General features: G+C 33.5%; 1 protein-coding gene across 3 annotated transcripts in view; it reads right to left on the bottom strand.

The window, feature by feature from the left end:
* CSMD3 (CUB and Sushi multiple domains 3) overlaps window positions 1-24347 on the bottom strand; it is a gene marked incomplete at both ends in the record, with an annotated part of 576542 nt that overhangs the window by 420170 nt on the left and 132025 nt on the right. For all 3 annotated transcript variants that reach the window (XM_084217912.1, XM_084217913.1, XM_084217914.1), the window contains one exon: window positions 6878-7072. In XM_084217912.1, coding sequence (XP_084074038.1) covers window positions 6878-7072 — 195 coding nt within the window. The remainder of the gene's footprint in view (window positions 1-6877; window positions 7073-24347) is intronic.

Here is a 24347-nt window from a genome sequence, read left to right as displayed (position 1 = left end):
TAGCTTACATAACTCAGCAAAATTTTATCACTATTTGCAATGATAAGAAATCCATGGTTCTGTTCACACAGTAAAATTTATTTGGGGATTTGTTATTCTTCAGGCTCAGGTTTGGTTTTTTTTCACACAAGCAGACTGTGCATTATTTCCCTGGTAGTGAGTATTAGTAAGAATAGTGAGTATCCTGAGAATAACACTAATATAATGAGAAAATATAAGTGTGTAGTGCACAGTGGTGAGCAATTTTAATGCTTTTCATAAATGGAAAAGTTTGATTCTATTGGTACAAAAAATTGCACATTTTAAAGATGTCTAAAATAAAGAACTTACAAAGCTCTTTTATTGCAAAAATTCAAAGCAACGAAAGGTATTGTATATTTTGTTATTCAAAATGTCATTCTGGGTATTATTTTGCAGATCTTCTCTGCCCTGCTTGAAAGCACACAGCATGGTACTTGAAAACAACCAACCATTATTTTAGTATTTCAATAAAATAGTAGATCTTTTTCATTATTTCCACCCCATAAAGAATCTTAGTTAATATCTCGAATTCTAGGTAGCAGCACTGGCATTTATATTTTTTTAAATATCACCCATAAGAGTGTTAGCCATTCCAAGCCACTGATTACTTATGTCTCAAAAAGGATCTGTAGAAAAGCTCTGGAAAACCGCTCATATATAATTGCTTATGCATAAGTGCATTATTGTAGAAAATATTTTTTTGTTTTCTTTTCAATTTTCTCAAATAATCCAACATGTTTCTTATCCAGACTCACACAGCTATACTTGGGCTTTTCCCCAAAAAAAGCAAGAACTATTTGTGTATAAGAACTCGCTTCAGGCAGAAAACTGCTCATTCCCTGTGAGATGTAATTTATTCCTGCTTTCAAGTTAGTGTACTCTATATTCTTCTGTGTTATTGTCAGTTCCAATAGTTAATGCATTACATGGCATCAAGTGCAGTACTTTGACTTTATATCCTGCTTTGTTCTTTACACAGCCTACAAAGACCAGGTTGTAACAAAGATGTAAAGGCATTCGTCTTACTTTACTGTTTATAATACTAGGTTCTATTTGACATGATTTCATAAATTCATAAACCCATTTGCAACCAAATATATCTGTCTCTGAAATGCTTACACTGATACACGATTATTTCTTGGTAATCAGGTGAAGTTTAATTTAAATTGTTTTCTTTTCAAAATTCCATACTATGCTATGCCATATACAAACAAATACAACCATTAAATAGAAGTGTATTGGAAGGTCCACAAGACACTTTAATTTAATTTGAAGCTACTCTCTGTTGAATCTGACCTAAAACTTACCTCGTGGAGTTGAAATATGTATATTCATGTATCTATCAACTTACACAATTATACCAGTGACTTGCAATTAACAAATTTTTTCAGTCCAGTGGGTTCTGCATAGAGGAAATGGCAAAATATTTAAATAGTGAGCTGAATATTCTAATTCAATTTTGATGTGTGTTAGATCACTTTTTAAAAATAAGAGCTTATAAGTATTTCAATTCAGTTCATTTGGAATAAATCCACTGAAGAAGAAATTAAGTATACATCTATAAAGATAGGTAAAAAAACCCATATCTTTATATGCAAGAAATAACTCAATATCCTCCCAGATAAATAGTAAAGAAAGCAGAAATGCATTTTTTCAATGGAAAAAAATGAAGTTAGTCAGTGGGTTGTGCACTTCTCTGATCAAAATACATGTTCACTTAGACAAGTAGAAAAACAATGTTTCTCGTTGAAAATACAGAGTTTTTATATTGGCAGATATTTTGTAGCTATATGTACAGCAATTGGAAGGTCCACAAGGCACTTTAATTCAAAGTTTATTAGAACATCTAGGAACACAAGTACAACTGTATTCTGCACTTGAAATTTCTGAATTGTGAAGCAAAATAAATTTTAAAATGGAGAATCTTACAACACCCATTTTAGCATGGAATAAGAAATTTTTAGAAGACATAAAAGTCAGAATACTTCCTTGATTATGAAAGTGTCTAATTCTTATAACCTTTATAGAATGAAAATATTATATACAAAAGTAGCATTATTTATTACTATCAGTAAATTGTTTCTAGTTTGCTGCATTATGGAGAAGCTGCAAGCTGCAACATTAGCTCAGGAATAGGGGATATAATTAAGTTTCTGTCACATTTAATGATTAAAAACAACCTTATCAAAATTAATTTTTCAGGGGGGAAGATTTATTAAAAAACTTGTCATGGATTTTGCACAGTATAATTCAAAGAATCACAGAACTGCAAAGTTTGGAAGGCAGCACAGTGGGGGATGTGGTACAAACTTGCTACTCAGGCAAGACCAGCTAGAGCACATGGCACAAGATTGCATCCACCAGGACCCCCAAGTCTTTCTCCACAGAGCTCCTTTCCAGATCAGCCCCCAGGCTGTGCTGGTCCTTCACTGTCCTTTGCTGAATTTCAGTCCTTGCCCATCTTTCCAGCCTGTCAAGGTCGTTCTGAAGGTCTCACAGAACTCAGGTGTTGGCCACTCCTCCCAAGTTGTATCATCAGTGAACCTGCTGAGGAGACATCTGCCAATTTGTTCAAGTCATTGATGAATAAGTTAAACAATACTGGGCCCAGTATGGCACCTTGGAGGGCTGACTAGCCAATAATTCCCTGTGTCCTCTTCTTGCCCTTTTTGAAGCCCAGGGAGAGATTTGCTTTTCTCCAGTCCCCAGGCACCTCTCCTGATTGCCATGACCTTGCAAAGATGACTGTGAGTGACCTTGCTGCGGTGTCCAGAAGTTCTCTCATGGACACATCCTGCCAGAGCTCATGGGCTTGTGGATGTCAAGTTTTCTTAGGTGTTATCTAACCCAATCCTCCTTCACCAAGGAAAAGCCTTCTTTCCTAGACTCCTTTACCCTGGTCTATGTCAGACAGCCCTGAGGGCTGATCATGTCAGTGAAGATTGATGCAAAGAAGGCATTTGATAACTCTGCCTTCTCTGCATCCCCTTTTACCCTCCATTACTAATGGGCCCACATTATCCTTTTGTTTTTCTTCTGCTATTGATGTATTTTAAGAAGCCTTTCTTGTCCTTGACATCCTGGCCAGATTTAATTGCAGATGGGCTTTGGCCTTCCTGATGCCATTTCTACTTTGACAATCTCTATATTCATTCCATGTGGCTTGATGCTTCTAACTTCTGTGCGTTTCCTGCTTGTGCTTGAGTAATGACAGGAGTTCTTTGTTCATCCATGCAGGTCTCTCTCCCACTTTGCCTTTGCCTGATTTCTTGCTCATTGACGTTCAGCATTATTGGTTTTGCAGGAAGTCAGCTTTGGATATCAACCAACTCTCTTGGACCCCATTTCCCTCCAATGCCTTTTTCCATGGGATTCTTCCAAGAAAATCCCTGAAGCGGATAACACCAGCTCTCCTGAAGTCCATGGTTGTGGTCTTACTTGGTCCTCCTTTCCTGATATGTAGCTCCAAAGTTTCATGGTCAAGGCTGCCCCCAACCTTCATATCTCCAAAAAGATGATGCTGTTAATATGAGGTTGAGCAGCTGACCATTCCCTGTGGGATCCTCTAATACCGGTGACAGGAAATTGTCATCAGTGCTTTCAGAGGAACCCCGCAGACTATTTGTGCTGTGCCGTGTTGCTTCTCCAGCATGGTAGATAGAGTCCCTAACAAGAACTGGTTCCTTTGACTTGGAGGCTGCTCCAAACTGCCTGGAGAAAGCCTCATCCTCCTCCTTCACCTGAGCAGGCAGCCAGTAGTAAGCACCCACAGCAGCATCACCTTTATTAATCCACTCTTTGATCTGAGCCCATAAATTCTCAACTCACTCGTCGTCCACCTCAAGGCAGATTTTGGTACATGTCAAGTGTTGTCTCATAAAGAGAGCAACTCCACCACATAGTTGACCAGAAAAAATAAATAAATTTTAGCTTTTTTATAATTAGGGTATTTTTTTCTCTTCTAGTAAATCTAATAAAGTAACAATATTTTAATGAATACCAAAACATGTAGGTGAAAATCTTTGTGCATTCAAATAATGTTCAGTTAGAAAGAGGATATGAAATAAAGCAATCATTAAATATGTCTGCTGATATTTCAATGAAATCCTGTGGAGACAAGTAAAGGAATAAGAACCTATTTGAGGAATAACTCCTTTCTTAATGAATAAAATTTGGCCCAAAAATATATTACTTTAAAAAATGCAAATATTTATATAATTTAACAAATCAAAAATTAAAACATTTAGTAGAGTGTCCTGTATATATGCTTGTGACATTGCAAAACACTGTTGTTTTCAATGAAATTCCCCATTTTGAAGCATCATAATAATCACAGTGCTAAAGCACAAGCATGACATCTTCCTCATCTCTTCATTTAAAGTGAAGGCAATGTAAGAGGAAAGATCTAAAATAATAATTTTAAAAAAACACCTCAAATTTATTTGTTCTGAAGTACAAGACACAGATGAGAATGATATTTACACACAGCTGGTCTACAGACATCTATGATCTTATGTCTTCTGGCTTCTAAGTGTGCCTCAAATTCAGGTTTTTTCTGAAATGTAAAACCAAGCAAACAAACAGCACTCAAATTAATATTGAACAAAATATACTTTTGATCTGTTCTTAGGGTTTTTCTTGCTTGTGTCAGAATCCTCTTTGTTAGATGTAATGACCATTGGTAGGGAACAATAAGACATTTATCACAGGAAATCTTTAAGGATGAGTGTTTAATCAGAGTCTCCATGGCAAACAGTGAGAAAGATAAGAAGCTCATTAGTCCATAATCATCTTTAGCAACCTTTTGCAGAATTCAGCGTTGGATAATTGGATTAGGCAAAATTAGGAGAAATTTATTTGAATGGAATCACAAGGGTGCATTTTATATGTAGAGTTAGATGTTTCTGATATAAAACATTGAATCACAGAAGGAACTCTTGGGAATAATTGGTTATTTTTCTTTTATTTGACATGGCAAAAAAATACCTTAACAACAATTTGTGCATTAAGGTTTTAAGCCATAATGTCAAGAATCTGCCACATTCTCAGGTTATATTTCAGTAATTTGTAACCACCACTATTTAAATTTGTACCTTGGGGTTTTTGTTTGTTTGTTTGTTTGTTTGTTTTGTTCATCAAACTTTTACCCTTTAAATTCCTCATTGCTATTGATTAAAGAATTGTCTTCTCAAAAAAAAAAAGTTTTCCTTCTGCATGAGCTTCTGCAGTGAATCAAGCAGTTGTCTTAATCTTCTTTCATGTATACAGAAAAGTTTGAGTCCTTCAGTCTCTAGACAATATGACAATTTTGAGTCCTAGCAGAACTTGTTTTCTCTTTTTCTGATTCCTTTCCAATTTGTTAACTATTTTGCCTTAAGAAATTACACTGTGCAAATAATGACCTCTCTAATTATGAATTTAAAAACATGTTTTTCATATTCTTATGTAGTAGTCATCTTCTTACAAACTAGCAATGTCTAACCACAGGGCTACTTTGGGAGTCTATCATATGAGTTCAAATTTACACAGTATATTTTCATCTCCCCTTGGAGCAAAACCAAAATATATCTAAAGATCTCCTGAAAAATGCAGTATCAGAAAGAAGAATGTGTAACTCTTTTAAGAATACAATTTTTTATGCCATTAATTTCAAAATTGGCAGATTGAGAATTTGAACAATGGGGTCCATTAGACTTTGATTTTGTTGCAAATGTCTTTTGCAAGTTAACACGTTCTCATCATATCTTTTACATTCTCATCTCCAGAAACAAAATTTGGATATATGCCTTGATTTTATAAATCTCCATCTTTATTAGCTAGCAATTTTCTGGGAAGTATGAGTGTAAAATTCAGAAGTTATAAATATTTTTACTGGAAAATAGTATTATTGAAAATAAGATTGTAATTTTTTCAAGGCCATCAATAAACATATTAAATAGCTGTAATCCAGGAACAGGAAATGAAAGTATTTCCAACGGTATTTCCAATGACACACTTTTCTCACACACAATTAATTTTTTGTAGTGCTGTTTAACCATGTTTTAACCAATCTGTATTTATTAGAAAGGTAATTTCAGCTGTTTTTGTAGTGTCTGCAATATTTCATCAATGTTTTAGACAAATATAAAGGTGGCATTTTGTAAAATCAACCTGTGAATCCAGACTGATCCCTAGGTTGCCTGACGTATTGTCTTTGGTTGTGTATAGTAGTGATAGTGCCTTCATTTTATCAGCATAACTTCTTTTTGCTGCTCTGGAAAACATTATTCATCTTTAACAATATTTCTTTCTGAAAATAAGATTTACCCATAATACAGGCTTCCCTACTACTGCTATATTTCTAATAAGAGCAAGGGAAAAGGATTTGACCTACAATACTTGTTATAGTACAAGAGATAGCCTATATAGAAATCCTAAGATAATCAAACCTGACTGACAATGAGGTAAGACCCTGTAACTCAATTGTTTTGGCAGTTTCATATTTCTGCTTGCTCAATAGCCAAGTTACTACTGGACAAAAAGCCAGTTCTTAGAAAGCACTAAGATATCCCAAATCTATATTCCCATAGTTGCAAGTATCTTGTACACAGACATTTATAGTCTACTTATTACTAGATTTCTAGTTCTTATTACATAACATATATTTAAAAGAAAAAAGCTATAATTTTAGTAGAATATTGACCTAAAAATTAGTAGTTATATATGCTGAGATACATCATATATGTGAGCAAGAGATCAAAATATTAAAAAGAGGGGTTCTTTAATCATAGTTTAAAACTTGATTATGATTAGAGAGATTAAAATTTGTTAATACTAACATATATTTTCAAGAGCATTACTGTAGGATTTGTCTTACCTCTACAGATAGGAACAGGGAAGTCCCACGATGCTGTATTGACAGAGCTGGCTATGCAAGTAAGCTGTGGGTGTCCATCCAAAATATATCCAGTTACACAGCTGTATCGGATCTTGTCACCAACATCAAATCTTTGACCATACAAAATACCTTTGGGTGGAACTCCTGGGTTGCCACAGGAACTACTCTGTAATTCTGGAAAAGATACGTATTTATGAATTAAAATGTTTTCATACTTAAAGTGTTGTTAGAAATAAATGTTTAATTTTGCTTAAGAGTATAGAAACAAATTAAGGCATCTTAGGACAGATAGTGTTCTCACGGATATTATGCAACGCTCAACACTGAAAATCCATTGCTGACTTAGTGTATTTAACATTTGCTTAAGTACCCACAAAGCCAAAGGCAGATGAAAATAAGCATGAGGTTTTACTTAAGCTCCAGCTATCAGTATATTAATGTAATTTTTAAATTAAATTGGTACAAAAGAATGATTTCTTTTGTATCGATTACCTATGAATATCATACAAATACATATAATTACATACAAACAGGAAACAAAGCAGCTTGCTATATTTCTGACTTTCAAATTATACAAATGCAAAACAATACACAAAATTGTAATACAAACATGAAAGAACATCATATTTAACTTGAACAAAATTTGGAAGAAAAATAAAATTAATCAAGAAAAAAGAAAATTTTAACAAGCATAAGCCTGAGCATGGTCAGGAATCTGTTTAATGATTTAATAGATTTTAGATAATGAGGAAAATGGATGAGATACTGTGGGTAACTAATTTCTGAGCAAAGAATTAATTAATTTAATCATGTGAAATACCACAGGTCTGGTAACTTCTATAAGACAGAGCTTCAAACCACTGAGAATCCAAAATGACTCATGGCCACTCTTATTCTGATCTCTGAGGCCATTAATTAGAGTTCAGTTTCAGTAGCTGGTACTCTTTTGATTGCATACCCTTTTGGTGTTTCAACATCATAAATAGCTTGATTACAACATTTTCAGTCATTTACTACCAATGTCCTTTAGTTAATGGACATTAAAACATAGATTTTTTGCAAATGTGAACAAAAGATGTTTCATAATCGCATCCTGAGCTCTTCAAGGCTTGTGCCAAGTATACTTACCAGCCTAATGCTAATGGGGAAGAGGCAAATCAGGTAAACCTGTATTTGGATTCATACCAAATTCCCCTAATCTAAAAAGGAAAGTGATGGAAGAAGAGAGGGTTATGTATGTATTGTTTCAATTTCTTTCCCTGAATTCCATGTGGCTAAAACATTCTTCAGTAGCCCTGAATTGCTCATGAGTGTGTGCATAGCATATTTAAATATCTAAGGTGTTATAATTTTCAGTTAAAGAAAGATATATAAACACTTATTAAAACAATCAGTGTGTCTCCCAACATTCATTACATTCTCAAACTTCAATGCCCAGAACTACCAAGAACTAGGAAATCCTACCAGATTTGTGATATCAGCCATGAAACAAAACTATGTAACAGTTATTAAAAGGCAGAATTCACTACAATCATAAATACATTCTCTAAATGTCAATACATATAAAAACACTATATATATAAAATATATGCTAACAATTAGTTAATTTGCAAGATTTCATTTACCAATGATGTTCTGATGTGAATAAGTTAAATATTAGCTGCTGATGTCATTGCTGTTATTCCTTGCTTTCTCTTACATAATAAACTGTGGGTTTGGATTTGACTTTCAATATCTTGCACAATCACACAACACAGAAGTAAGAAAGTAGCCTATCTCACCTTGGGCACTTCAAAGCTCCCCTAAAGAACTAATATTCTTATCAGTCTTTTACTGAACTGTTGTGTGCTGAAGCAACACTCCCCTACCCTTAAATCTGCTTGCAAGCTCTACAAGAGAAGGCAATACTACAGTGTCTCCTGCATATTTGTGCAAAAGAATTTCTTTTAAATCCTCTAACAGTCTTGAAGCCTATTCAATTTGTTATTTATCTTCACAGCATGTCAAAATGAAGGTAAGAATATCATCCTGTGGATTTTGGTTATCATATGAATCATATTATATTAAATTGAAAACTCGGCCTGTACACAGTGTTTTCATTTTCAACTTCTCCCAGAAGATGAAGTCCTTCAGAAGCTTGTATCTCTTAGGGCTTTGTAAAAAGCTTGAAGAAAGATTCTCTGTCCTTTGAAATAAAAAATATAAAGATTAACAATGTCACTACCTAAAATTGCTTCCTTTACTTTTACTGCTGTCTCACCAAGAATTACCCACAGAAGGCAATTTATTCTTGTGAAATTACATTATATTTTAAAGCACTAATTAAAAATCACCCTCCTTCTAAAATAAAACTAATTTTCCAGTTGTAATACTATATGACTCATCTAAAAGGAATTCTTGGTATTTTTCATTAACTTTTTAACTTTATGATAAAGTGGCCTGGGAGTATGTTACTACTTCTAACCCTTCAAGCCATTTTGTTCCTAATTCTAGATAAGAAAGTAGAAAAAATAAATCACACACTTTTGAGTATATTAATTTATTCTATGAGTATTTTCATTTTGAACATCTTCAAGTGTCTTATCTGGGGACGAGAGGGAGATAATTTACCAAAGTAACTGCATTTATCTTTGATAGGTAGTATCTATTTTCAAACTGAATGTGATACTGTACTACCAACTCCCTGTCATTTAAAGCTGTGGATTGTTACCGTAAGATTGTCATCTGCCAGGGAACACAGGAATTGCCAAACTAGATTGTAATTTTTATTCAGCTCTGCACAGATTCTTGACTTCAGTGACATTTTGATAATCACTAATGATATGCTGGGTGGAAAAGTATTTCCTTTTAAATTTGCCATCTTGCAGTTTGGTTGAACTTCTTGTTCATGTAGTCTGAAAATAAGCATAATTGAATTTTTTACGCCTTCCCACTTTTTGTCATTTTTGTGTATTATTTCTCATCTCCTTTTCAAAGCAAGCTGCCCCAGTTGTTTCAATCTCTCTCCAAGCAGGAATTTTCTTTGTCCTAGATCTAATTTTGTAAACAAGGTATATATGAACATATTTGTCCTCTTTTTTTTCATGTTAAAACATGAAGCTCAAAATATCCTTCAATGTTATTCAGTAAGATTCTATTGAATTAATTCTTAATAATGCCACAGTAAATTCTGTTAAAAAGCTGTGGGTAAAATGTATCTGGGAGAGTTCTGCTTAGCAGGAATGGACCCAGTCCCTTAAAGACTTTAATTAGCAGAAATTCAGCCCATTATAGATACCAATTAGTAAGATATTCAAATTAAATAATGTAAAATATAATTTATTTCTGAATTTTTTTTTCAAAAAACAAGGCTAGCAGAAATTTAGACTCTCTTTGTCAGCCTTCACTCAGAGGGAAACAAATCAGAACCAGAAGTGGATATTTCAAATTTACTTGCTTTTTATTCAGTTTTTCCATCAGGAATGTTTAGGGTATTTTCTGTTATGATTTATGAAATAAAGATCATCATTATCCTCCCTAAAATGTTTAACATGAAATGTATAATCAAGGTCTAAATATACAAAACAAGTATTTTCACATATTCCAGTAATAAAGGCATTTGTCATAGCAGTGCATTCTATTAAGCTTAGTTATGAATACTAATGTCCTTCACACACTATTTTATATAACATTTGGGATATAAATAATTTTTCTTTTTTAAAGGCTTGATCCATGTATTTTCATCGTTTTTGTTGCAGTTATTGCAAATTATTATGATCCCATTTTTCCTAAAATAAAGTGAGAAATACTGTCAACATGTACATCTTCATGAGTACTCACTTATTGAAAGACATACGTAATATCCCAGTACAGGCTAATACTTGTTTCATGTAGTACTTTTGAAATTAAATACTCCTGGTATCCCTACACTCCCAGTTTGAGATCTCCCCTATGGGAGTGGTACCAGTCCCAAACTGCTTGCTTGTGTCTTCTACCCCAAACAGTAATTCCTCTGCCATGCAAACATGAGTATGAATATGTTATTCTAGGGACCACTCCAGCTGTTATTTGGGACAGGACGTGGTGGTGTGCTGGAAACACTAGAATATGTCTGTACATGGATATCCCTTGGCAAGATGTCCTTTGTCTTACTGACAAGCAAGGACACTTTGGCACTGAAGACTCAAAGCTGATTTCAGAAGTGTTGCATGTAGTACATGTGTGGATATAGGGAGACCTAAAGATCCCAAATACTACAACAGGTGCTGCCTTTATAAAAATAAGAAGTAGCCTGATATTACCTTGTCCAAAATTTCATCTATATTGGATCCTATAATAGTTTATTTTAGCTGTCTGTTGTTTTCCAAAGGTTTTGCAAACTAAAAAAAAAAACTTAGACACATAGCTTTTAACTCATAATATATTGTCTATTTTGCTTGCTTGCTTTGCTTGCTTTCTGTTCTGTCCTCATTCACATTGTTCTGAATATACAAGTAAGCGTGGTCTAGATTCAAATATAATAGGGACTAGATGAATTAACTGATGAGTATAGGAATACTGTTGTCTTTCTGAACACTTATTGAAATGTACATATAAATGCATGTTTTACTTGAGATTGCAGAGTGAAGGAAACCACAAGAAAAATTTGGAGTAGGCAATATAAAAGCAGTGAAGGAAAAAATGAAAAACTTAATATTGAAATGTCAATTTAACTGCACAAAAATGTAACATTAAGAGTGTAAAGACACATTATAAATGAAAGCTTTGAAAAATCTATCAAAAACAGCACTGATAAATTAAAAGCTACGGAATTTTAAAACTTCCCTCCCCCAAATTTCAGGTTTTTCCTATGTCGAAGTTCAACAACAAACATCGTTATCCCTTGGTTCCAACAAATCTGTCACCTTAAGATGCCAGTGCAGAATGAAAAGTCACTCTTCTGAAATTCACATTTGTTTACAACAGTGACAGGAACTGTTTGTCTAACAATCTAAACTTCTCTGAAGTTCTTCCTTTAATTTCTGCATTTTTTGTGGATCAGTCAAAAGAGACTGCCCTATTCTGGTGTCTAGCTATAAATAGCCAAGCAAGAGAAACTGTGAGAAGTTTTGGGTTTTTTTGTTCTCCCAAAGGAAGAGAACATTTTTTCTTTTCCTGTTCTAATTGCTCTTTCTTGATTAATATATCTGCAATCGTAACCTCACTGAGGGTCTCTACTGTTCACTAAAGATAATACAGCCAAAATCATTGCAGTTTCCTACCTATTTTTCAATGAATGACATAATTTTGATTTTTTCTTCCCTTTGAGATTATTTTCATGTCAAAAAATGACAGAGGATCCTGTTATGAGGGAATTTTCAATGTAGATTTTTTTTTAATTTGACTTTGTTTCTACATACATTGAAACAATCACTGGATTTTTCTTCCTTGCCAGTAAGACAAGAATGTTTCTATTTATAGCATAAAGTCATATGCTATTTTGATAGGGACAAACTTGTTTCAGCATTAAGTTAGAACTGCATTAACATAATTCTTCTACAAGCAAGGGAACACTGAGAAGAAGTACAGAAAAAAACCTCCAGGATACGTGAGGGAAACAAGGGATAATTACAGTACTGTAGTCACATTAATACAGTGTGCATGAAAAATGTCCAGGGCTTGCCAATGTATTCCCTTCACATGCAATACAGTGTTCAGGATATCTACTTAAATCAGCTGGGGATGCTAAACAGCAATAGAGGGGAAGGACCATGCCAAAAAAAAAAAAAAAAAGGCAGTTACTTATTTAACCACAGGGCATCATAACCTGGCACCAAGTGAAACCAACAGAAAGATGACTACATGCTTCAGTAGATATGGTTAAATCTGGTGCTTCCCCATCAGTGCTCATTGAATCTTCTATTTTTTCTTTTTTGTTTCTTCAAAAGTCCCAGTACTCTTACATTAAATATGCTATTTTATCCTGTTCTCTAATTTCAGAAAGTCTATCTTGAATACAAAAATTGTGCATCTTCCTAGTATTTTTGTTACACCTTGGAACAAAAATGGGAACCTTAATTTCAGTAATAAACTAGATATGCTAGTACATAAAATATATAAAATTCATAATATTTAATTCGCATATGTATATATTATTGTTTGTAAAATTGGTGTGGAGATGCTGCCTATATAACACCACACAACTTGTTTGCACTATGACATCCTTCTTCAGTGACTAAACTGATTTTTTTCATTACCTTTATACATATTTGGTTACTGTAAATTCTCCAGGTAAGAACAGCCAGTGGGTAACAATGCAACATTTATATTACCAAACCCAAGGTAAAATCAGGTGAGGTATTGAGGCTAAGGTGGAATGAAAAGAGATAATACAATGAGATGGTTGTTGCCATGATATTTTATTTAATTCTATTTAATTTCTATTTAATGCATTGACTCTTCAGCTGTTGAAAAGGATAATCGGAAAGATTTATGTTTTAAATTATTGTAAATTAGAGACTGGCTAGCCTTAAAAAGAATGGAACTTCTCTTTAACCTTCCTGCTGGCCAAGCTCATCTGAGCTGACCAGTGTGTAGTCTGAGGATACAACCACATGGCTAACCAATCCTGCTTCCTGTCTCACTTATTAGCAAAGGTTTCCCTGCTACAGGCCTTCTTCACAAATTGAGTCTTACCATGAAGGCAGAACTCATCGTATGTTGAACTTTTCAACTTGTTTTAAAAAAAGAAAGAAAAAAAAAAGAGAAAGTTATTTCTACTACTGCTAATCACTCAGAGTTTAAACCTGGAATTTAAAGCATAAGATGTGGATATGGGATGTCATAGACATGTTGTTGGACAGTGGCATAAAAGGGCGCAAAGAAAACCAGTTTTCTCCTGAAGGGAACTTTGACACATGAGAACTGGGCACTAGGTGGCATCTGAAACATTCAGAGCTATTGTAGGATCTGGCAGAGTAACAAGCATTTCCTTCTGTATATATCTCAGAGGTAAGAATATTTCAATTTTTCATATCGATTCCATATGCTTTGTATGTATCTGTTCTTGTTTTTGGGTCGAATGACTATTAGGAGACCCTGTAGTGCCCTATTAGAAGTCCAAACATTTGGGGCAATAGCATCACTTCATTGACCACCTGCTTCTTTTACTCAAAGGCCGTGTTGTCTCTTAGAGAAATTTCAGTCTGGCTTCCACCATTACTTTTGGTATGAAAAACCTGTGACAACACTGCTTACAGGAGACATGTTAACAAATTTAGACTTACATTCCTGTGTTTATGTTCCAAATGCTTCTGGTTTAGAAGACAAAGGAAAAGAATAAAATTTGAGAAAAGAAAGATGGCCTTAGTTCTCTAATTCAATTTTCATTTAGAAAGTCTTATGGTTTAGAATTTTCCTTTAGAAGATTAAATCATTGTTCTCTCCAAAATCTGTATCAGAGTTGTTTTTGCAGTACACCATTTCTTGATAGAATTAATGCCCTTATTGCATTTGATGGCAAAGGGTCATAATCAGCTTTCTGGGATATCATGAGGACATTACCCAACTCTTCAGAGGTCTTTTTTAAATTCCATATTGCATCTCAGCTGGTGGGTTGAGAATTTTCCTCAGTAGATAGGATACACGGTGGTTAGGCAGTGCCTTTGTTGAGCCAATACTAGATAAATTTTCTGAATGTTCATTTTACAACAAGTCTCTTTTTTAGAAGACACAAACTCTTTATCTTTTTATGTCTCAAGGTCTCAGAACATTGACTGAAATTTAAAACCCTTACTCCAAGCTTCCATTTAAAGTATTTTTGTGAACACTTCATGGTGCACCAGCATATCTTTCAGGCTTTATATGGCTGCCATACAGTTTATTCAGTTGAACATGTTTTATTGCATTATATATCTGTCATTATTATTTATTCATACTCTGAAGAATACAAATTGTGATAATGTAGAAAAATTGTGAGCTAATTTTTTTTCATTCTATAATACATCATCTTACTTTTTATCAAATTATTTTTAATCAAAATACTGAAATAAAATCTTCACTCTAGATTAGGATGGAAGTGTAATCTCATTTGCTTACATCAGACTGTATCAATGATCATGCATTCAGATTATAGCTGAAAACAGTGTTGATACCTTAAGCAAGAGAAAATTTATGGTTAAAATTGTACAACTAATAGTAGTAAAGCTCCTTTATTTTGATCATTTTTAAAGTGTTTATGATATAACTCAGAAATACATCCAAAACCTTGCATAATAAAGTGCTATTCACAGAGTCATTTTTCTAACACAATCATACATTCAAGATCTAAAGCAGAAGGCTACCTAATGAAGTCCTGTTTACTAGACAAAGTCTTTCTGGTTAATGCTCATCTTGGGTGTAATATGAATTTTCCATTAAAAATGTCCAGATGAGAGAACATTTAAAAATACTAGATCAAGGATATTTGCATTATTATGCTTTTAATGGTACTTGCCCTGATAATTTTACAGAACTAAAATGCATTATGGCTTATTGACTTCATTTCATAAAGTGAAATAATAGAACATTACTGATCTTGTCCAAATTACTTACATGATGATTACTTAACCAAGAAAGATGGTGTGATCAAATTAATGGATAGCAATGTGAATAAACATCTGCCACAGGCTACTCATCAAGTCCAACTACAAAACCTTTGAATAACTTATATTCCATAAAAATTTTTTTTATGAATCAGTGCTGAGATGTGCACCCCCAATATTGTACATTTCAAAAGTCATCTTTCCCCATGGGAGAAAAGGTACATTATACTGCAAACATGAAAAATTTAAATCTGCTTTTCCTACCTATTCTAAGTTTTCTTTTTCACTTTTAGTAAGAATATACAGATGCCCTATATTTGAGAAGCAATCAACTCTAATTGCTATTTAATTATGCTATTATTTTCCTGTTGCAAGAGTTAACATTGGTATCACAGAATCAGAGACTGATTTGGCTGGACCTTAAAGATCATGGAGTTCCAACACCCCTAGTAAGGGGAGGGACACCTTCCAGTAGACCAGGTTGCTCAAAACCCCATCCAACGTGGCCCTGAGCTCTGCCAAGACTGGGTCATCCATAACTTCTCTGGGTAACCTGTTTCAGTGTCTCACCGCCCTCACAGTAAAGAATTTCTTCCTCATGTTGCTGTTCAGCATCCTATTATCACCTTCGTTGCATGGGCTTAGAGAACAGTTCTTAGAGAACATCTCTCGAGTCTCAAAATTTGTGTGCTTTGCCTTATGCTGGAGGCAAGCTCCCAAGTACCCTGGAACATTTGGAAAAATACTTTCAGAATTCTGAAGCATGGGAGAGTGAAAGTAGTGTATTGTTTGTTGAAACATGATTTTATTATGCAGGAGTGATTTCAAATTCTGAAGAAAGAAAGAACTTTCAAGCTGATTGATGTACCAACATTCTTCCATAAGCAAGTATCACCTGTCATAGTAGGCACTGATTTATATAAGCTATCCTTTGTGGATCTCGAGTAAAAGTGGTTAATCAAGATTTTTTTCTCTTTTTAATAGTGAAAAAGTAAATAACATATCAATGTGAACGATTCACGACACTATCGATTCTGGACTATTATGGGTATAATTTTTTTTCCCAGACATTTTAATATCAAAAGTGCTATCTGCAGTTTCTAGTCTGAGTCCTGTAGGATCAGAGATCAAACCACATGCTTTGCTTTTCCTTCTTTAAGATAACTGGCTTGAGACACAAGTAATAAAAGGCATTTAATTTTATTTTATAGATGCAATCATAGAGAGCAAGAGTCGAGTAATTAATGCGTTGTAAACACGTAAACTTTCTTTATTCAAAGTCTCCTTTTGTAAATAATATAAGCTAGAATTAACATAGAGAGCCTTCATATTGGCAGCCACAATAAGAAGTGCTTTTATTCCTATCCCTTCATGTTACCTTCTTTGGGTCATTGACTAATGACTCTCTTGACTAATTTGTTATTGGGTTGAGTAGAAGTGGTCACAACTTGAGAGGAAAGAAAGGATTATCATTGAAATAACTCAAGATTTGCATTAACTTCACATTGAACATCAATGTGTAGGCCACCATTTCTCTGGCTATCTCTCCATGACAGGTTGATACTGAAACAGCTGTGACAGTCATGTCTCTGAACTTACTGATATTTCTGTATTGAAAAATGGCTTGAACAATGCCCTGTCAGCTTCTACTTTTAAATACTTTCAATACTCTCTGATTTTATTGAGAAAAAGAAAAATGTTCTAGGAAAAGCCTGCTGCAGTACCACACAAATCACTGTTTGACAGAGCTTATGAAGCGTTCGTTGTGGTGCTAACTCACTGAAAGATCATATATCTTACAGAGATCTTTGCAAAAGTTCTTTAAAGAGTGACAGATTGGTGTGTTAGAAGAGCTAAACAGCGTCAAAGAAATATATGTTATACAAGTAGGCTGTTAACACAGTGTGAAATGGTTGGGAATACGCAGAAATCTATCCTCTGGTCTATATCTGACTTGCTCAATCACGTGATACAGAGTTCTACATTAATGTGTAAGGAGTAAAAGATTGCCAGAGTCAAATGACAGACAAATACCCCCTATTTTCAGGTTAATTTTCTATTTTTGTTGGACACGCACTTCCAAACTAATGAACATTTCAGGTTTTTCCTTCTTTTTCCCCTGCAAAATAAAGGTCAATGAGAAAAATTAGGAGAAAATTAATTTTTACTTTTTTTTTCCCAACAAGTTTAGAAAGATGTGTTTTCATTCAGGGAAAAAAAAATCTTTCATCAGACACAATTTGTAACAATTGAAGCACTTTTGCAATTAACATTGACTTGGTTAGCAGATGTTATCTGAATTGATGTATTGGCCAAATGTAAACAGAAGGTTATAAGGAAAATTTAAAATAAAATAAAATAAAATAAAATAAAATAAAATAAAATAAAATAAAATAATAATAATAATAATAATAATAATAATAATAACAATAATAATAATAATAATAATAATAATAGTATTGAGTCAGGTGCAAGGAAGTTTACAGATGTCCAGACTTCTTTTTTATGTCTCAGCACCCTGAATGCTCAGTGCAACATTGTTTAGCTGTAATAAGTTTGCTATTTGGGGATAACATCTGGAAATCCTGAAAAACATTTATTATTTCTCAATTAATTGAATATTTACTAAAAGACATATGACACTACATAGATGGGACTAAAATATTGATGTAATTTGTGGAGTATCTACCTTATTTCAAGGAAAATCAAACATGGCTTCATTATAAAATATTTTCCTCCCTCTGCATATAATTTATATTAAGAAAATTGAATTATTAACTCTTCTTATAATAGATCTGAATGTATATATAAGCGGAATTTTTTTTTATAATTTGTGTCTCTCTTTTTTTTTTTCCCAGTAGTTTATTCAATTTTAAATCTCTCAATTCTTTAATGCAATGCTCTGTCTTCTCTTACATTAGCAACTTTTGCAAAAAGAAGCAAAACCATGTAATCTCAACTTGAATGAGTCTGTGCATTTCTACTTTCCTATGTTTCGTTTACAAGAGGATTTAAGCATAAAGTCTGCAGTTATGGTAGAGTTGACTAATGTTGCAGTCAATGCTGCTGTTTTAAAAGCATAACAATACCTAAATTAATCAAATCTACAAATTGCAGATAAATTTTAGATTAGCATGTCAAATTTATACTGTGATCACCTCATTCACAGTTTTAATGAGAATTTTTTAATAAAATTGAGAAAGCTTCACTGGTAACTCTGGTGTATTAATTCTGTGACATCAAAAATTAAGAATAAAAATTCTTATTTTTTCAAAAGTTTTCATTTGCTTTTGTGAAATAAAAAAATATTTGGAAACAAAACGATTTAATAAAATCAGGAATTACAAACTTTCCTTAGCAGCTGTTTCATTGCGTTGCGACATTGCTGATACAAGTAATTTTTCAACAAAATTACAATTTATGGGATTATTTAGCTATTAAAATGGTTAAGTTATTTAGTTGTGTTTTAACAAAAGCTTAAATATGTGATTAGATATCAAGCTTCAGATGAATAAGGACTTAATGTACTTGGTGATGAAAATTATTGTGACTGAATAAAGAAATAAAACTTTTTTATCGTTGTCTATATTTCTATGTATATGTATACTGGGTTTGCATGTAGAAGCTTATTTAAAATGTAGAGATAATAGAAAATGTCTCAGACATAGGTTTTTCCTGAAAATAGATGAGTCAAGCGTACTTTTGGTTATGCAAAGACACACTAGTATAATATCTTTCCTTGGAAAAGTAGATTCATCTCTCTGCACTGCTTTCTACTTCAATCTTTACTGAGATCAGTCTGCTCCTGGTGGTATAAAAAGAAAACAATCCCCAGAACACCTCAAGAGGTTGACTGCAACATCAAATTTTCTTGCTTGCTCTTCCAAATTTAGTGTGCTATTTTCAGCATTGTAGTCCTTTGGCTCATAGCCAAAACTCAAGTTCCAAAGATCAGCAGTGTCCAGAAATGCCAGTTTTTGTTTATAAGTATAACTATTTTCAATTTGTACATGTCAGAGCACTACACAACACTGAAGTGTCCTTTTCCAACACAGCATTGGAAAAAAAGGTAATTTTTTAACAAGGGTTTAGAAACAGACGTCAAGGCAACCTCAAATGCAAATCAATCCACATATTGAATTCAAGAAATCAAAATACATCACCTCAGTTCCTGGTGAAATGCTTTCCTAAATGCCATCCATTTCTGAATGGGTCAATTCTATATATTTTAGTTCTAACTAATACCAGATCCATTTGAATGGCCTGTTGATAATCACATAATCTTCACTTGACAATGCAATTTTTCAATCTTTTTCAAATTTATACCCAGTAAAGTTCTTTAATTCAGGGATCCTGATTGCTTCCAGTTTAAGAAATAGTGTTTTCATTTAAATAGCTCCCTACCCTTAACAAGTAGTAATTCCACCTAATATGTGGAATATATAAGAAATGTTTCACAACCTTTTGAACATGAACCATCTAGAATTTTCTTCTGAAAAGATAACCTCTGTATGAAGAACAATAAAAAACCCACTGATTTTTGAAGTAAATCCATAGATCTATATGCTCATATCAGCTCTTTCTGATATTATTCTTTTCGGTTATCTATTTTCTGGTTCAAAACCACACTGGCCTCAGGTCATTTTAGAGGATTTTAAATCATCTGAGTCAACAGTTTTCAAGATACACCGGAGAAAATGGTGGCAAAATTACCAGAGTGTCTAGAAGGCTCACATAGTGGATTTTTTCCTAAAAGACCTTTCACATTTTAGTTGCTCAAGAATGATGCTGCTTATTTAATGACTAGTTAAGATCTGTAGTGCTAATCATACTATAAGTAGGTAACAGATATTACCCATGTGCTTTTGAAACTCTGCTATAGAATCCAGTGATTTTGTAGCTGAAAACCAAAATTACTGGAAGAAAACTGAAATTTTTATTCACTTAGACATTAGGCATGAATTTCATCATTTTCAAAGAAAAAAAAAATGAAAGGAGAAATTATTTTTTAAGATATGCAAAGCACAAAGAGGTTGTGATTGCCTGGATGCACTCTAAAAAATGTACTTTAAAATTTACTTTTAAAATGTAGTTTAAAAAAATCTGTCAAAAGAAGTTCATTATTTCATTCCTTCTCATTATGCTGATTATCTTCCAGTTTTTGTGAGTTTCTTCAACCGCGTCCTCCTTCAATCCAAAAGCACCTCCTAACCTTTAGAACAGGTGTAGGCCTTGCAGTGTCTCGTGTCCTTGGTGTCAGCAGTAGAATCCTTGGGATCAAAGGAAAGGAAGGCCTCCCCATCCCACTCTCAGTGTTTGGTCTAACTGAGCTTGAGGAACAGTGGGAAGCCTTTATCATTAAAGTGCAGAAATTTCGTTCCAAAGGTTTGAAAAGCCGTAGTCCTTTCTGGTAACTTTCCATAACCACAGCCTCTGAGAGGTCGCCCAGACAGTCCCAATGAACTTGGCCTCTACAGATTTTCTGCGTGATAGCCATAATTAGACAAGGTAACAAGACACACAAAGTTTACCTTGTTAAAGTTTCAAGATCTTCTTGAATGTAGAAAACTCACAAAGCATTTCAAGTTTTTCAGACAGGAAGAATAAAACTTCCTCCCAGAAATTAAAATTTGGAAAATAGGAAAAATTCACTTAAAGTTTATTATAAACAACAGAAAATATGGCACCCCTTCATTAAATACGTCTACATAACGATAAGTAATCCATTCTGCAATATTTCAGAGGAAAGCTGTTTCTCAAGCTGTATGTTACATATAGAAACTATAAATAACCTGGACACAATTTAAAGGAGATTCACTTTTAAAGTCAGTTCTGAAGGAGCATTCCATGAAGTTGGGTTGTAAACATGGCACACCATGGCAAGTGGACTCACTTAATCATTTAAATGTATCATATGTATGAAGCATATTCAGATAGGAGCTGTATTGTTAAAGAACTTTATCATTGTATGTTTCAGGCATTGATATATTATTACCTCAAACTTTTTTATTGCATTAAATACTTCCTGTATTTAATACGATCTGTCCTTGACCATTTCTTAAAGAGATTGCTATTTTGGTTGAAGTCACACTATTTTGGGATAGTTTTAATTTGAATAATGTTTACCTGGTGAAATTAATTAGCTTTCAGTTTGCTAAAGATGCTTTGGTATTTGTATTAATGGTACATTTTCAAAGAATTAAGAGTTACTTTTTCCTCAGTTCAGAGTTTGCTTGGGGTTTAGTCTATTTGTGTTTTCACTTCCAACAGTCTTGCTTTCAGCAATCTTTCCTGGTAAAAACCTACTGCCTTGTCATTCTTGAAATGTAATTCAATTTCTTTTTTGAAAACACATTATAGCATATGGTTATACTGTTGGATTAAGTAATTACCTAAATGATTTTTTATGAAGCTGATAAATCCCATTTTTTCCTCACTTGTCTGTTTCCAAAAAATGTCTTTACTCAGAGTAATATCTTGAGATCCCAGATAAAACACGGTATTTAAAATGAAGAACATAGTTAGGGCATTGTGTCTTGGATTAGAAATATCTTTAATTTCAAAATAGTTCAGCAGAATGAATTACCCATGCTGTAATTGGCTGGGATAAAGGATTTAATATTGGTATTGGCATGAAGATATCGTGACATTTTTAAAGGTTTCCTTGGAATCTGAATTCTACTTCTTTTTTTCTGATTATAACGCTAATTTAGCAATCCCGTAATTTAGTGCAATCTCTAAGGAAAAATTACAGCTGAGAACTATTGCAAATGGGTCTGAGCAGCAATCTAGAGACTATAGAGATTTTGCATATAAATTGAGACATACAAAGGCTTGCTGTAGCTCTCTCATTATCATCAGGCCAGGCTGTTCATTGCAACTTGCTACCCTTCCTGCTGCCACAGACATGAAATTTCTACAGGTGACAGCCAGAGATTTTGAGGGCACAAAATGTTTGGCTTTTTTTTTTTTTTAATGTAGGGACTATTTCAATTTAAAAATGCACATACTTCCATATTCCAAGCAGGGTAAATGGGATGCAAAATAGAATCAAAACAGAAGAGGATCTGTTATAGGAGCAGCAGAACTGAAAATTTCTTTATCACTATAACCTTTCTGTCTGTCTTCCTGTATTTTCTCCTTTCATTTTAATTAGCACTGGGCCTTGTTTTAAACTATCAGTTAATTCTACTACACAGAAAGTTGGTAAAGTACTCTCATGGGCAGGAAAGTGGCAGTCAGGATCTAGTTTCTGTGAATGTAGGAGTGAAAGGAGTGACAACATACTCTTTCCCACAAGAAGCAGAGGAAGTTGCTTATATTTGCTTATTTTTTATTATATATTGCTTGTATTTGTTGGTATTTTGTGATGCTTTCATGATGAAATATATCTTTGGTAGCGGAGCCAAGGTGTCCTAATGTGCAAGCTTCCTTTTTTCTTTTTTTTTCAGTTTCTGCAACACCAGAGATTTGCAATATTAGTGATCATGCAGATCTTTATATATTTCAGGATGTTGATTGCTATATGCTTCATAATATTCATATTATTCATAATGTTGAACAGCAAAGCAAAGATCTCATCAATGCTGCTATAAATTTGAAATTATGCAGATGTATTGATTTCAAAGTGGGGCAATTGCCCCAAGGCATAAGTTAAATTAATATCAACAGCATCACTAACTTGTCAAGTGTTTTGCATTTACATCAATTCCCAATTAAACCAGATTTAGCCTGATATATTTTATAGACTAAGAGAAATGAGTAGCTTAATATAATATTCAGTTATTTCTCTGCAGTTAACATATAATTTGCCCTCATCCCATTCATTTACCTCTTTATAGTTTTTAGTTCATTTCTTTTTATATGTCTGCCAGAACAGTCATCTCTTGAATGACTTGAGAAATCTAAGGTTAGAAGTGACATGTCACGAACATCCTAAAACTTGGGGTTTCTAAACCTCAGATCAACAGATTTAGATATATTTTAAGATGCCATCTGGTAGCTTTATACATAACAACACAAATTTTGAAATTAAAGCCCTTATTTATTAAACAATGATGGTTATCTTAACATAATTCATTTACTAGTAGTGGTGATTTGCATGAAATGAAAATTGTTAAGCAGCAGTCAATTGATTTGTGATACTATACCAGCAATTGTTTGTTCTCTCCTGTTTGATGTATAACATGTAAAACTTTACAGACAAAGCAAAGTTTCCTAATGACCTAGAAGCATATTAAATAACTTAAACCATCAATCATGAAGCCAAACTACCATACACCTAAACATATTTGTTTCTTTTTTTTTTAACATGACTGTTTCTTAGCTGGACATGTACCTTCTCCCATTTTCCAGCATAAAGATGCAGCTTTCCTAGCTGCTTAAGGACTGTTCCTAAATCATGAAAGTAATTCATAAAAGGCCTTCTTCTTTAGATAAATGATACTTTATTTCATCTCCAAGAATATGTGCCTTGGAATGACTGTTTTTTCCAATGCTACCAAACCGTGATAAAAGTGACTATCTCTTTTTCTTGCCATAATTTTGAAAACCTTAACTAATTATTTTTGAAATGGTTTTGAGTAGAATAAATCCAATTATGATCTAATTGTAAGAAAGTTGCCAAATTCTCTGTTGCTTTATCTAGATTTTAGACACCCATCTTCCAAGACAAAAATCTAAAAATCTGCATTCCAAATTTTCATTCCATGTCCTATACAATGAAAAAGTGAATACCAAGGAAAGATAATTCCCAGATATGGGTATTTACCATGGGAATATACAGAATTTGGTAGCTGGCAAAACCATGCAAATCAAGTGATTTTTATACGTTTGTCAAGTGGGAGTTTGAGGCTACCTAAATGTTAGTAAAGAAATAGGTCAGCAACCATTCTCTACCCCTCAGAGCA

Source organism: Fringilla coelebs, assembly GCF_963513975.1.
Source record: "Fringilla coelebs genome assembly, chromosome: 1".
Classification (NCBI taxonomy): domain Eukaryota; kingdom Metazoa; phylum Chordata; class Aves; order Passeriformes; family Fringillidae; genus Fringilla; species Fringilla coelebs.
The sequence above is the reverse complement of the archived record's forward strand: the minus strand, read 5'-3'. Positions and strand labels throughout refer to the sequence as shown.